Source organism: Alligator sinensis, unplaced genomic scaffold (assembly GCF_000455745.1).
Source record: "Alligator sinensis unplaced genomic scaffold, ASM45574v1 scaffold250_1, whole genome shotgun sequence".
Lineage (NCBI taxonomy): Eukaryota > Metazoa > Chordata > Crocodylia > Alligatoridae > Alligator > Alligator sinensis.
In genome coordinates, this window is record NW_005841888.1 from 2,239,835 (window position 1) to 2,255,242 (window position 15,408).

General features: G+C 41.4%; 1 protein-coding gene across 5 annotated transcripts in view; it reads right to left on the reverse strand.

Annotated features, from left to right (window-relative positions):
* Positions 1-585: 585 nt before the first annotated feature.
* WDR72 (WD repeat domain 72) overlaps positions 586-15,408 on the reverse strand; it is a 241,488-nt gene continuing 226,665 nt past the window's right edge. For all 5 annotated transcript variants that reach the window (XM_025197090.1, XM_025197094.1, XM_025197089.1 and 2 more), the window contains 2 exons: positions 8,141-8,245; positions 586-1,226 (listed from right to left, as the gene is read on the reverse strand). In XM_025197090.1, the coding sequence (XP_025052875.1) occupies positions 1,171-1,226; positions 8,141-8,245 (161 nt within the window). In that variant the 3' untranslated portion in view covers positions 586-1,170. The remainder of the gene's footprint in view (positions 1,227-8,140; positions 8,246-15,408) is intronic.

Here is a 15,408-nt window from a genome sequence, read left to right on the forward strand (position 1 = left end):
AGAGAGGGTTGAGAGGGGACTTGATAGCAGCTTACCACTATATAAGAGGAGTGCATCAAGAGCTCGGTGAACAACTGTTCACTAGGGCACCCCTGAGGAAGACCAGGACCAATGGATACAAACTCTTGGAAAGCCACTTCAGGCTTAATACCAGGAAAAACTCCTTCACGGTCAGGGTGTCCAGACTATGGAATAAACTCCCTCCAGAGGTGGTGCAGTCACTTACCCTGGAGATTTTCAAGAAGAGACTGGACAGTCATCTTGCTGGGGTCACTTGACCCCAGTTGTCTTCCTGCCTAGAGTGAGGGTGGGAGGGAGGGCTGGACCCAATGATCTGCAAGGTCCCTTGCAGCCCCTAACAATCTATGAATCTATGAAACATGCACTGCAACATTTCAGTAAAGGATGCTAGATTTTTTGACAGCTTTCTCTAAACAAGTATGTATACACACACATATATAGTGTGTATAAGAATGCATCTTGTGTATATGTGTGAAAGAAAAGTTTCCATGGTAAATATTTTTGTGTTTAGAATGAAATTTGTGAATTGTAATCAAATACACACACACAATCACACAATCATGATTCATTTTAGTGTTTAATAGCTCACATTTTTTTTTAATTCAGAGAAGCACTGATACTTAAGTTCTGTTAAATATGTTTGGTCTTTTCCTGTGCGAAAATATTATCAATAATAAAAGTATTTGAATTATAAGGTAAAGAGAATTTAAATGTGAAAAATTGAATTAATTGCATGCAAAATGTAATAGTTCCCAGATCACATCATTGTATAATTCAGTTTCAGAACTGTTCTGATAAATCAATGGATTGAGATTTGGAGTCATTGTTTCTGTTAGTACAACAAATGTCTCAAAATAAGGAATCGTTTAAGGTCATATATGTTAGAAATAACTGGATTAAATTCAATCAATTCAAATTTGTGAGAGGGCTGGCAATGCATATTGGAACCAATAACTGAGAAAGGAGAAGCAGATGACAGGTATTTTTTGAAAATTAATTGTGAAAGACATATGGTAATAAATCCTACATGGAGTATTTCTTGTATCAAAACACAGAAAATAACAGCTGCCATCCATAACAATGTCCTCTGTCTTCACTTTCTGTACTGTACTTGCTCATCTTGTAGTTCCATTTAATGAGCAGGCTTGTCTAACACACTTTGCAGGAACATACCTTGGACATCCAAGGATGTGATTTCATCTCATCTGGAAAACAAATGTATTAATTTGATTTTAACAGTGTGTGGCAGAATAGCATATGCAGCCTCCCTTAAAAAAAGTCCACTGTAAATTGCTTTAGTGATTGATAAATAATCTCAATGCTGTTTATAGTGAAATTAAGCTATGCATCACTGACTTGTCATATTCAAAAACACTGCAGACTTCCAAACACACAATATTTTATACACCTCATACAAAATCACAAAAAGCAATGCAAAAACCATAACATCTCAAGAGAGCATCTGAATCTCTTCAACATTGTTCAACAGAACAGATTTTCTTTTCAAGGGGAGAACTTCCCAATTGCATAAGGAGAGAGATTATTCCTACTGGGTATTATTAACACATTATCTGTATTCTCTCTCCAATCACTGCTCACAAAATAAATGCATGTTTACTTTCAATTGGACTAACACTACAAGTTGAAATAGAGGTAATAGTGAATTATACTATTCAGGTATTATATTTTATTTCTGTCTTGGTTTATTGGAATTATGCTTAAAATGGACCTTAATTCACCTTTTAGATACCTGATTTTTGCGATTTGATATATGATAATTTTAGCCTAAACTTAAAGATTTCCTTGTATTATGCATTTTGTTAGGTGCTGTTCAAGTGAGGCAACACACTCAATGGTTCCTTCTCAGCTCTGATAGTAGGCCTCAGAATTGTCAAGATATTTGCTTGCTGGTGAACCAAATAATATACCTATATCTTAGATGAGACAAACATTTTAGAGCTAGATAGAACCATTTTCTTAAGCCATTTTCTTTTAAATCTGGGGAAAAAAATAATGACTTGCAAACTAGCAAACCCTAAAATGATTCTATGATGCCATTATGATGCTAAAAGTTTTATTTCTGAAAGCATCCTTGCCCATTTTAACATTTTTAACACAGTCCATGAGAAATGTGCGCTATTTGTATTTACGATTAATGGGCTGCTTTCACATTGTGCAATCTTTCTGTTTCATGCATTATCATCAACAATCTTCAGTGCTCCATTCCTGAAGCTGTCCTTGTTTACTGTTGCCTAATTTTTGCAATGCTACTGGTACATGGGCTAGAAAAAGAAAAACTAATTGCTTTGTTTTTTAATAAGGTACTGCATAACTTTGAAATTTAATGGGAAAAGAACTAGATTTGAGTATCAAGTTCAGATAAACAGCATATTGATTTATAGTGATATAAGTAGTATTGCATTGATCTACATAACACAGTCTTCAGTGCATGCAACTCCAAGGTGTTAATCAAGTATTCTACGGAGTGATTATAACCTGCCTCATAACAACACAATCACACTTACAGTGCTGCATATTCATGGCTCTCATGCACTTAATGGCCAGTTGGAAACTTGGGGCATGTGTAGACGAAATGGGGGCCCTAAATTGAAGTGGTGGGCTTTTAAAGACACTGCTTCAATTAGGGCCCTATGAACCCCTGTGTTGTGCACACACCCAAACTTACCTGGCTCTCTGGTGGTGGGGAGGGGAGGAAGAGCTGCCAGTGGGCAGAGTGGTTCCTGAGCTGCGGGGGGTGGCTTCTGCTTTCCTCTGCAGCAGTGGTGGCCACCTCCCAGGCAGCATTTGCCCATAGGCACCTAGCTCAGGTGGCCCCGGGAGGCACCACAGCCACGGAGGGAAGCACCAGGCCACCGCACAGCTCAGGCAGGCAGGCAGGCTCCAGGGGGCGGAAAAAAAAAGATACCAGGCTTGCCGCTTTTCTTGGGTGAAGCTGCCTTCCTGGGCTGCTGCCAGGCTGCCTGCACAGGCTTCCTGCAGAGCCCCTGAGCTGCATGAAGCCTGGTGCTTTCCTCCATGGCTGTAGGACAGCAAACTAAAACTCCTCAGAAGATTTTCAGTTTGCTGCATCCCAAGTCATTTAAGGCGCATTATGCCACCGAATTTGCTACAGTGGCTGGGATTACTGCTCCATAAACCACCGATGCGTGCAAACACCGACACCATTAAAGCGGTGCAAAAGCATTTAATCTGCTTTAAAGTGCCGTGCATACATGCCCCTTGTTTCATTTGCACACAGCCTTGGACTCTTTTGAGAGATTTCCTTACTTGGGATAGAGCTCTCTCACACAGACCCTGACTTAGAGTCTCTGATTTTTTTCCACCATCACTGTGCTCAAGCTTTTCTGGGACTAGAAACTAAGTAAGAAGGGATGTGGAAACTATTAGGATTGTTCATTGATCTCTGAAATACAAGCAGGAACATCGCAGTGTGAAGGGCAAAAAGCTTAGATGGGCCAATATTTTGAGCATGAATATGAAGTGTTTGGAGGGATTTAAGCTGTACAAATGAACCGTATTGATCTAATCAAAAGAGACACTGATTGACTTTTGAAAGCCATCAGATAAGGTCCTAGTCTCCGTTGCGTGGGAATAACTGAGATAAGGGAGAACATGCTTTGTAATATCAGCCTCCATTTTCTACCAACTCTTTCACCAAAGGAGCATGGCCTGCCTCCCAAACCCCTGGAAGTAGCTACTGGGGCCTACTTAGCTGGTGGATACTGTGAAGTTTGTATGCATGTGAGAGAGAAGGTCCACAAGAGGAAAGGAACATCTGTGCTGTGCCAGTACTTATTGACTATGTTTTTCCATCTGGGCTCTGATCTAATCCATCTGTAGACAGCACAAGCCCTGCCTGAACCATGCTTTAAGGGGCTCCCTTAGTGGGAGTGCTCTAAAGGGCAGATACAGGCCACAGAAGTTTCAGGCTTCATTAATTTGTGATGCTTTCCTCCTCAGGTTTTGTAGGAGGAAATTCAGCAGGTTCTTCTGCCTCCAGCTCCATGGCAGTACAAGCCTATTAAGCTCCAAAAAAAATAAAATAAAAATAAAGGTTTCTGCATGGGCAATAGAATAAGGCAGGAGAGGAAGCAAGACTTCCTAGCCATGCAAGGCTGCTAAGCCTTCAGAGAGAAGGGGCATTGTCTAGTGCAGGGGTTTTCAACCTTTTAAAATAAGTATATGCCCGGTAGACCCCTTTTTAGTAAGTGTACCTCGGGAGGGAGGGGGGTGGCGAGTGGCCAGACGCAGAGCGGGGGTGTGGTGCGCAGCGGCAGCACAGCGTCTGTGAGGCCCTGCTCCTGTGAGGCAGCAGTGCGGGGTGGCGGTGCTCTGTCCCTGTCCACCCCCGCATACCACCTGGGACCTTTCAAAGTACCCCCAGGGGTACATGGACCCCTGGTTGACAACCCCTGGTCTGGTGGATAAACCTAAGAACCATGAGTCAGGATATCTGGGTCCTATTTCCAGCTCTGCTACAGACTTGATGTGATAATGTGAGCAAGCTCTGTGTTTTAGTTTCTTCATCTGGAAAACGTGACTTATAAGAATTATTTACCTCAAACATGCAATGAGGATTAGTTAATATTTTCAACAGTTTTGTTATGCATGTATGAAAACTATGAACAAAGAATGGTCTTGTTTGATTTTTACATTATGGGTGAAAGCACAGACAAGTTTGAAGAGCTATGGCTTTGCATGTCAAGCAGAAGCAGTCCTCAGCATGTGGGGAAAATGGCAGTGAGAAACCTAGTATTAGGCATCTGGGACAGAAGTCCAGCATCCCCTCTGTGTGTGGGCTAAAATAGACACAAGCCACTATCACAGATAATGGCAGCTTGTAGGCACTAGCAAAGGAGCAACTAAAATCCATTTTGCTTAGGCAAGAATCTCTAGTCTGATATTTATGTGTCTGTCACAGGTGAAAAGTGTTTACTATGAATTATCCAAGAGGAAAAGGAAGGTGTAAGCTGAGGGGTTCCATGACCTGTCAGAGACTAGTTCAGACAACATTTTGAACATTAAAAATCACTGTAAATCCCAGATCAGTTTCTTACCTGGTCTAATGGATTTCTGCTACTCACTTGGGTATATGCCCTTTTCTATGATTACTTGAGACCCGTGTTTGCAGCAGGGGGAAGGGTGTGTGCAAAGTGGACAGTGTGGAACCAGAGCAAGCCAATAAACAGTATACGGTTTTAGGGATTTAAAATCACTGTTATCACTCTGAATCTGTTTTCAGGGTTAAAGACTTCCATCTTCATAAAACAGATGGCACAATCAGCTCTGTTAATATTTTCACTGCACATCTGTAATGTTAGCAGTTTCGATAAAGTATCCTTTCTAAGAATACTTCCAGAGCTCCTTGCAGATACAGTATAATACTTGTACATGTCCTCCATCAAAAGAGGTGGGAAACACAATGGAATCTTTAACTTTCTGTCTTTGAGAAATAGGACACGTCTGACTACCCAATTGTAAGCCAAATGCAAGTAGTTCTGCAAATAATATGGGTTACATTTTACCGCAAACTTAGGTGCAGCTTTTCAGTTTTCTTTTGTGGAACACGAATTTGGAAGTTGTGGGTTTGGTTAAGTCAAATGCTGATATTCCTCGTGCTCTGAAGCCCTAAAATAAACTACAAAGTTAAAGTGTCTGATAAATACTAAAGAAAATAGAAGCCACCTAAACGTTATGTTAGTCTTTTAATGTTTGACAACAAAAAAGTAAGTGGTAAAGCTTTACGTAAATGTATTCTATCATTAAAAAATTTCTTTTCAAACAAGAGCTTCTGTCAGAAGTGTCTTAATTTCTTATCACAGAATTTCATCCACACAAGGAGCAATAAATAATTCATGTTGCTAGCTCTTTGTTGTGTGTCCCTGAACTGCACAGAGCTGGAAGGCTGACAGCTGTGTCAGGACAAGCACCAAAGATCTGACATGACAAGTGACTAACAAGTTTCTTTCAGTCTATAGTGAAAGAAGACAATGGCACAAAGTGCAAAAACGAAATCTTGAAACAAAATGAAACTGTTTCTTTCTCTTTACCTAAGTGTTTGCAATGAGCTTATTTCCGACCCATAACCTCTGGTCATTTTATAATACTGCCCAGCCCCCTTTACGCCTCACATTCGCCTGGCCATTTACGCCTGTCCACGGATCAATATGAGCAATTCTTGGAGAAATACGATGTCTCCATGACAACCAAGCCACAAATTCTCAGTGGAAAGCAGTGAGACCAGTAGTGAAATCTCCAGAGGTTTTCAGACCTATAAGGCAAGATGTCTTAAAATGCAGGAATGGACAGAGAGCGAAGCCAGAGTAATTCATTGTTTATTACCACTTTAATTATGTCAGATGGACAGAATGTAACTCACTTTTTTAAGTTTAGATTCTTTATCAACACATGTTTTCCCAATCAATATTCACCTCCTGACAGTTTGGCTTCCTTTTCTTTATTTCATATTTGTTTGTGGTAGCCAGAAATATGTATTCTAAATTCCCATCCAACCCTGGGTACATTTTACCACCCAAAACAACTTAAATGAAAGGTGAATTAAAATCATCTTTCGGCAGAGGGAGCACTACATTAATTCTTCCTTGAACCATTTAGAACTTTTAACCTGACATTCTTCGCCACTTCTCTCCAGAACAGATTACAGTAAGACTATACCCCTTTAAAAAACCTTTTACAGTTCTAGAAAGGTCTATAGACATTTACTGAAGGATGTGTAAAGCAGTACCATAGGTGGTTTGATGTAGCTGAAGTGAGAAATTAAACTTGTCTCTTTACCGGTGTGGATTATCTACGCCTCTTAAATCTCATGCAGCATTGTTGTAAGGTAGTGGGACCGAACCAAAGTGCCTTGAAAATGCACATGGATTTACAATTCATTGATTTCAATTATTCTAAAATATACCATTGTTCATTTCTGTGGAAAAGATGAAAAGGAAATGTAGTTCAAATCAGGTACATGACAGCAGTTCAACTCCCAAGGAATTTTGCAGGAGTGGAGTGCGCTGAAATATAATCCCCTAGCCATGGGTCCTATCTGGGTTCTGAGATGACTTTGGGGACCTGACATGGATTTCAGACTGCACCCTTTCACTGAAAATTAAATCTCAGCTGTGCTCCTTGGGGAAGGATCAGGGGACTGTTGGCAGCTGCCCCCTGTCAGCGCAGGCTGCAAGATTTGGAAATCTCTTAACTAAGCTGACAGGCCGCAGAGAGGATGAATCAAAAATATGATACACGGATCAGCACACAAAGATGCAAGAGGGTACAGAGAAACCAGATAAAGAAGGAAAGGAAAATATCAAGTGAAAAAATGATGTTTAACTCTTTCATTAATGACTACTGTGTCACATTACATATGTGTCCATGTGTGAGGCAGACATAGCTTGCCTGGCTTTTTTTTTTTTCATTCACACTCTGTGTCTTTAATCAACTGCAACTGGAACCACTTTAAATTTAATTGCCCCTTCTTGAGATTTATTTAGCAAACTTCTTGTTATTTCATATACAGCAAGATGAAGACAAATATCATCACCCCTAGAAGAGATGCACCTAATGGATCTGTATGCAATGAAACAATTCAGTGTTGAGAACCATTAGTTAAAATGTCTATAGTGAGTTGATTTGAAAAAAAAAAAGAATCAAGTTATAAAATTAGCAATTTGCATTTTGCCAGGTATAATATAATAATAAAAAATAATAATATTTGCATCTGGATGCCTGTTTTTTTATCCAACTACAGTAGGTACAGTACTCCTAATTTTTCATACCCTTGGCCTACCTTCAAAGGGTCAGACCTCATACATATATTAACTAGGAGAATTAGTCCAAAACTAATTATAATGAACTACTACTGTCAGTTTTATTTTTGTTCAGAAAGTCGTTATCCTTTCTAAGACCCAAATTCTTGATGAAAGAGCAAAGGATATCAGCTCCAGACTATGAACACTGGAGGTGACTATTAATTTGATATTGCAGCTGCTAAAAAAGAAAGAGCATTACAATGTGATTTTTTGTAGGCCCCAAAACTGTGTCAAATTTATCGTTTGATTCTTGGCAGCTATCTTTAAATGGCTCTCACCTGGACTCTCAGACTCTTCCAAGACACATCTGTCAGGCATATCCTCGACTTCTTGGAAGTTTGCCGAGTTTGAGCAGCTGTCATGCTTGACCACACTGACTGGAGCTATAAAGAAGAAAAAATAGGGGGAGGAGAGTTGTAATATATTCTCAAATAAAACACTTCCCTCCTTTGTCACAATCCTTTCAATTGAGGACATACTTTGTAAACACAAATAATAAATTAAAATAAAATGGAACCTCAAAGTATTTATTGGCAGGCATATAATAGTTGAAAAATCTATAGACATTACTTTATCTGGGGAGGAGTTTGAGACATCAGTTTAAATATAATCCTTCTAAAGTGAAAAACATGATTTTTTCCCTTTACCTAAACCTGAAACAATAAAATTAATTAGCCACTTTGTTCTAGCAAAATACATCAGTAAATAGAATAAACAATCAGTGAAAAGGTCTTGTAATTATTGGAATCGGATACATGTTTTATTTTGATCTAAATTAATTTTAGTTAAATATAATAAATTAAAATGCAAATATGTGCTATATAATACCAAAACATATAATAAATTTAGTGATATATTTCAGAGCAGAGTAAAAAGCAGCATAAACTATGTCCTAGAGATTATCATTTTATTAAAAACATACCTTTTATCTAATTGCTAAGCATTTTTGAATCTGAAGAAAATATCTTCACTGAGATAGGAATATTATTTATGTGTCATTCACAGTACCTATAACAATAAATCCAATGTACATTTTCCTATAATGAAAATATGCAACAACTCTGGCCTGACTTTTTCTTGCCATGGCCAGTTATGTTTTTGTATCACCTCCGGTCTGAGCCTTTACTGACCAGGAAATACACATTACATTGGTAATAAAGGTTAATTGCACTGTTAAGATAAATTATTGCATGTTATTTCATGGGGAATACACAATAAAATATGGATCCATCTCTAACTGATGTTCTCAGGCCTTATTTCTATTGGTTGCAGTAGTACTAGATTTCAGTAAACACTGGGATTAGTACTTGAATCCTCTGTTAACTGTACAGCTAACTTAGATCTCTGTCCTGCAGACTGATCCATAGAGGTAGACCTGCACAGATGCTTCTGCATAAATTCCCTGTGGGGTTTGTTTCTGAGAACAGGGCTTTGGCCATGACTGCATGCCAGTCACTCACTTTCTGATCAATTTTGAAAAGTAAGTATTGGTTATATAGGAAGTGAATCTGCTCTATATATACTTCTCTATACAGTTTCCCAAATTAAAAGAAATCACGTAATCAGATTCGGTTAATTGTTAACAAAGCTACTGGATGCAAAATATATCTACACAGAGACCCTGTCTTTTCTATCAGTTTGCAATTTGTTATTCCAATCCTGCTATCAGCTCCATTACTCTGGACCATCCATGTGGAGCCTAATTGAATCCCATAAGGCTCAAAATCCATTGTAGGGTCAGGACTTTAAATATATAACAATAACATATGGATGGAGTAATAAAATCTGTAAAATCATACAATAACTTTCACTTTAAAAATACCACCTTTCCCTAAAAACTAAACAGATTCTGGTGCAGCTTCAGCGTTAAGACAGCAACTAACTGGCTTACACCACTTTGTCAAGCAGGGGTCAAAGAAACCAGAGAAACTTTTAATTGTGTGAAAGGTAAGTAGAATCATTAATATCCACATGGAGTAGAACTTTGTTTTTCTGGGGTTCCTCTGAAGAGGCATGGAACAGCATGGGAGGGCTTAGCTGACTTGAAAGGGGAAGAACGGCAATTAAAAAATAATGAATACTCTTGTTCACACATGAATACCTTGTACAAGTGCAAAGAGAGGTATTTGCAGAGGGCCTAGGCCTCATTTAAGCCCTCACACTAAGGGGTGCATGTGCCTTGTGGTGGCCCTATGAACAAGTTTAAATTCCAATCCTCAAATGTTAATGACAACAAAGAGCCACTGAAATTCATGTTCACAGACGGCCAACTGGAAAGGAGTGCAAATTGTTGAACCATTCTGAATCTATACTAAGCTTCACAGACACTCGTCTTTGTAGTATTTGACCAGCATTAATTCTGACTGAAATGTATCATTTTCCCCAACAACTTCATTTCAAGATGTATATTTTGTTGGTATGTGTTCCAAAATAATCAAATTGATATATAACACCACAGTGGGTTAAAATTCTTAATAGGCTAAAATGGATGCATGAGTTAATTGATGCTTTTGTTTTATGCATCATCTTGGAGGGGAGAGAGAAAATGTAAGAATAAAGAAATACATCCAGCTGTGAAGAGAGGAATTCCTTGTGTTTGTTGTCCACAAGAAATATTTATTCAGAAAAGAAATATTGGAAATTATAAGTTTGTGTTGTTGGATTTTGAAAAGAAAGCATTCTAGTGCCAAATGTAATGGAACATTATTTTCTGAAACAGTTCATCCTTTCTCTGTACTTTGCCGATGCAAGTAGTAGATTAGATTGTTTTATATAGATAAACTTGACAGTTAGAGTTGTTCAGAAGTATAGCAAGAAAGTTTCAAATACAGAATATTGTGATGAAAAGGTTAAAAAAGAGTCCCAAAACTTAAGCTGGGAACAGATGTTGCGTTTGTCCCTGGACAAGTTTTCCCTCTGTCTATCCTGGAAGAGAAGTATCCCATGATTGGTGTGTACAGGATAAAATGTTAGTACTTCTTATCCTGTGAACCTTTTCTGGATTTATCTTGGGACAATAGATATCTGAACAATTGCATTTTGTCCCAGGATAAAAAGGTTATCCTGAAACAAATACAACATAGCCTTACTGTAACTGTTTCCTATCAAAGAAAGAAACATGAGAGCTTTTGAAAAAAAGGTAACAAAACTCCACACTCTGGCCCACTGTAATTTAAATGGACACCTGCTGGAGCTCATGATTTCACAGGAACAGAGATGTATTTTGAGAGCAGCAGAGTATGGACCCTGGACTTCAAAAAAGCAGACTTTGACTCCCTCAGGGAACTGATGGGCAGAATCCCCTGGGAGGCCAGTCCGAGGGGGAAAGGAGTCCAGGAGAGCAGGTTGTGTTTTAAAGAAACCTTACTGAGAGTGCAGGAACAAACCATCCCAATGTGCAGGAAGACTAGCAAATGTGGCAAGTGACCAGCGCATGAGGGATGAAATCAGGAAGGCCAAAGTGCAATTGGAGTTTCAGCTAGTAAAGGACAAAGAGGATAACAAGAAGGTTTGCTACAAATATGTCAGCAACAAGAGAAAGGTCAGGGAAAGTGTGGGTCCCTTACTGAATGGGGGAGGAAACCTAGTGACAGATGATGAGGAAAAGGCTGACATACTCAATGTCTTTTTTATTTCAGTCTTCACAGGCAAGGTCAGCTTCCAAACTACTGCACCAGGAATCACAGTTTGGGGAGGAGGTGAGCAGCCAACAGTGGTAAAAGAACAGGTTAGGCACTATTTAGAAGGGCTGGACATGTACTAGTCCATGGGGCTGGATGCAATGGGTATGAGGGTGCTGAGGGAATTCGCTGATGTGATTGCAGAGCCACTGGCCATTATCTTTGAAAACTCATGGCGATCAAGGGAGGTCTCAGATGATTGGAAAAGAGCAAATATAGTACCCATCTTCAAGAAAGGGAAGAAGGAAGATCTAGGGAAGTACAGATCAGTCAGCCTCACCTCAAACCCCGGGAAAATCATGGAACAGGCCCTCAAAGAATCCATTTCTAAGCACTGGGAGGAGAAGAAAGTGATCAGGAGGGAGTCAGCATGGATTCACCAAGAGCTTGACCAACCTGATTGCCTTCTATGATAGCATGACTGGCTCTGTGGATGTGGGGTAAGCAGTGGACATGATATAGCTTTACTTTAGCAAGGTTTTTGATATAGTCTCCCACAACATTCTTGCAAGCAAGTTAAGGAAGTATGGGTTAGATGAATGGACTGTAAGGTGGATAGAAACCTGGCTAGAGCCTTGGTCTAGTTGGCAGCTGGTATCAAGTGGAGTGCCCCAGGGGTTAGTCCTGGGACCATTTTTGTTCAATATCTTCAATAACAATCTGGAAGATGGGATGGATTACACCCTCAGCAAGTTCACAGATAACACCAAACTGTGGGATGTAGTAGATATGATGGAGGGTAGGGCTAGGATTCAGAGTAACCTAGACAAATTAGAGGACTGGGCCAAAAGAAATCTTATGAGGTTCAACAAGGCCAAATGCAAAGTCCTGCACTTAGGATAGAAGAATCTCATGCACTGCTACAGGTTTCGGACAAACTGGCTAAGCAGAAGCTCTGCAGGAAAGGACCTTGGGGTTACAGTGGACAATAAGCTGAATATGAGCCAACAGTGTGCCTTTGTTGCCAAGAAGGCTAACAGCAGTAAGAGCATTTCCAGCAGATTGAGGAAAGTAATTATTCTCCTCTCTTCTGCATTGGTGAGGTGACACCTGGAATATTGTGCCCAGTTTTGGGCCCCTGACTACAGAAAGGAGTGGACAAGTTGGAGACAGTCCAATCGAGGGCAACAAAAATGGTTTGGAGGCTAGGGCACATGACTTATGAGGAGACGTTGAGGGAACTGGGTTTATTTAGTCTGCAGAAGAAAAGACTGAAGGGAGATTTGATATCAGCCTTTAACTATCTGAAGGTTGGTTCCAAAAAGGATTGAGCTAGACTGTTTTCAGTGGTGACAGAGTGAACAGAACAAGGAGCAATGGTCTCAAGGGGGCAGCAAGGGGGGTTTAGGCTGGATATGAGGAAAACATTTCTCACTAGGAGGGTGGTAAAGCACTGGAACAGGTTACCTAGAGAGGTTGTGGAACCTCTATCCTTAGAGGGTTTTAAGACTCGGATCAACAAAGCCCTGGCTGGAATGATCTAGTTAGGGTTCGTTCTGCTTTGAGCAGGGGGTTGGACTAGATGACCTCCTGAGGTCCCTTCCAACCCCAATTTTCTTTGATTCAATGATCTTGTCACTCAGAAGGTTTTCATGGATGTGGCATTACTAACACTGTCATATGGACAGGCACAAACAGGACACTTGCATGTCTCTGCACTCTGTGGCACTACAGAACTGTGGCTAGAGAGTTACAGGCTAGGAACAGACATTAAAAAACCCTGAGCCTGAATTGATTCTATCTTTGCAGGTTAGTCTAACCTGCCTAGGTTGAACTGGTTTGAAACTGCACAGACATTCCTCCTGGACTAAAAAATTCAGGCACATTTCTGCAGTGGCTCAGGCTAGAAGTCAGGGGGCACCAGAGCAGCCCTCCCTTCCCATCCACAGTGCAGAGCAGAGGGAAGGAGGGGCATGGCCAGGCCCCGGCAGGAGGCTCTGATTAGGGAGGGATGTAAACCCCCACCCTGCCTGCACTATCCCAGGCTTTTGTCTGCTTGCTGCTCAAGGGGTGGGAGTGTTGCCAGCCCCCAGCATTCTGAGGCAAAGCAGGGTGTGTGCAGTGCATGCATATGTTGGTGATACTGAGCTTTTCATAGATTCATAGATTCTAGGGTCAGAAGGGACCTCAGTGGGCCATCTAGTCCAACCCGCTGCCCCTGGCAGGCAAGAAAAGGGTCACCAAACCTGGGATCATGTGATCCCAGCCAGGTGCCTGTCCAGTCTCTTCTTGAAGACCCCCAAGGATGGGGTGAGCACCACCTCCCTTGAAAGCCCATTCCAGATCTTGGCAACCCTGATCATGAAGAACTTTTTTCTAATGTTCAGTCTAAACTTACTTTCCAGTAGCTTATGGCCATTGTTCTTTGTTGTTCCACGGCGTGCCCTGGTAAATAGATCATCGCCTACTTCATGTTGCTCTCCCCTTATGAATTTGTACATCACCACAAGGTCCCCTCTCAGCCTTCTCTTGGAGAGGCTGAAAAGGTTAAGGTCCCTTAGCCTTTCCTCATAGGGCCTTCCCTGCAGGCCTCCAATAAGATGAGTGGCTCATCTTTGGACCCTCTCCAGGTTATCCACATCCTGCTTGAACTGCGGCATCCAGAAATGGACCCAGTACTCCAGCTGCGGTTTGACCAGTGCCATGTAGAGAGTGAGAATCACCTCCCTGGACCTGTTTGTGAAGCACCTACAGGTGCATGACAAGGTGTGATTGGCTCTGCTGAATACTTCATCACATTGATAACTCATGTTTATCATGGAGTCAACAGTGACTCCAAAATCTCTTTCTGCCTCAGTGGTGCTGCCCCCCAGCCTATAGCTATGATGGCAGTTCTTTCTCCCTAGATGCAGCACCTTGCACTTATCCTTATTGAATTGCATCCTGTTGCTCTCTGCCCACTTCCCCAACCTGTCTAGGTCAGCCTGGATCTGGATCTTTTCAATCTCCCTCTCCCTGCTTCTGCATACTGTTTGCAAACCTGACAGGCAAGGGAGCCATCAGGGAGCTAATAACACAGTGTTTATCAGCACGTCAACAAAACAAAAGTCTCTCATTCTCCTTCAGCATGACAAGAAGCTGAGGGTCTCTATAGGAGGACTCAGGTGCTTGTACACTAATACCAGGAGCATGGGGAACAAGCAGGAGGAGCTAGCCCTCCTGCTCTCCAGTGGGCATTACGACCTAGTAGGGATTATGGAGACCTGGTGGGACTTCTAACATGACTGGAGCATAGCCATAGAGGGCTATGCCTTGCATAGAAGGAACCAGGCAGGGAAGAAAGGTGGAGGTGTAACTCTTTATGTGAAGGAGCAGTGAAGGAGTTTTGAAGAGACAGGAGCCCAGGAAGGGTGGCTGTGCCTTAAGGAAATGATCCTTCGGGCACAGAGGGAGATGATCCCAATGTGAGGAAAAAGAGGGAAAGGGGCCAGGAGGCTTCCTTGGCTGACCAGAGAAGTCCAGGGCAGCCTGCGGACTAAAAGGGAAGCATATAAAAAGTGGAAACAGGGAGAGATCACCAAAGAGGAGTATACCTCCTCTGCTCGCACTTGTAGGGAGGCAGTTAGACGGGCCAAAGCTACCATGGAGCTGAGGATGGCATCCCAAGTAAAGGATAACAAGATATTGTTTTTTAGATATATAGGGAGTAAAAGGAAGGCCCAGGGTGGAATAGGACCCCTACTAAATGGGCAGAAGCAATTGGTGACGGACAGGGGGGACAAGGCTGAACTCCTCAACGAGTTCTTTGCCTCAGTGTTCCTAAGCGAGGGGCAAGACAAGGCTCTCACTGGGATTGTAGAGAGGCAGCAGCAAGGCACCAGACTGCCATGCATAGACCCTGAGATGGTGCAGAGTCACTTGGAGGA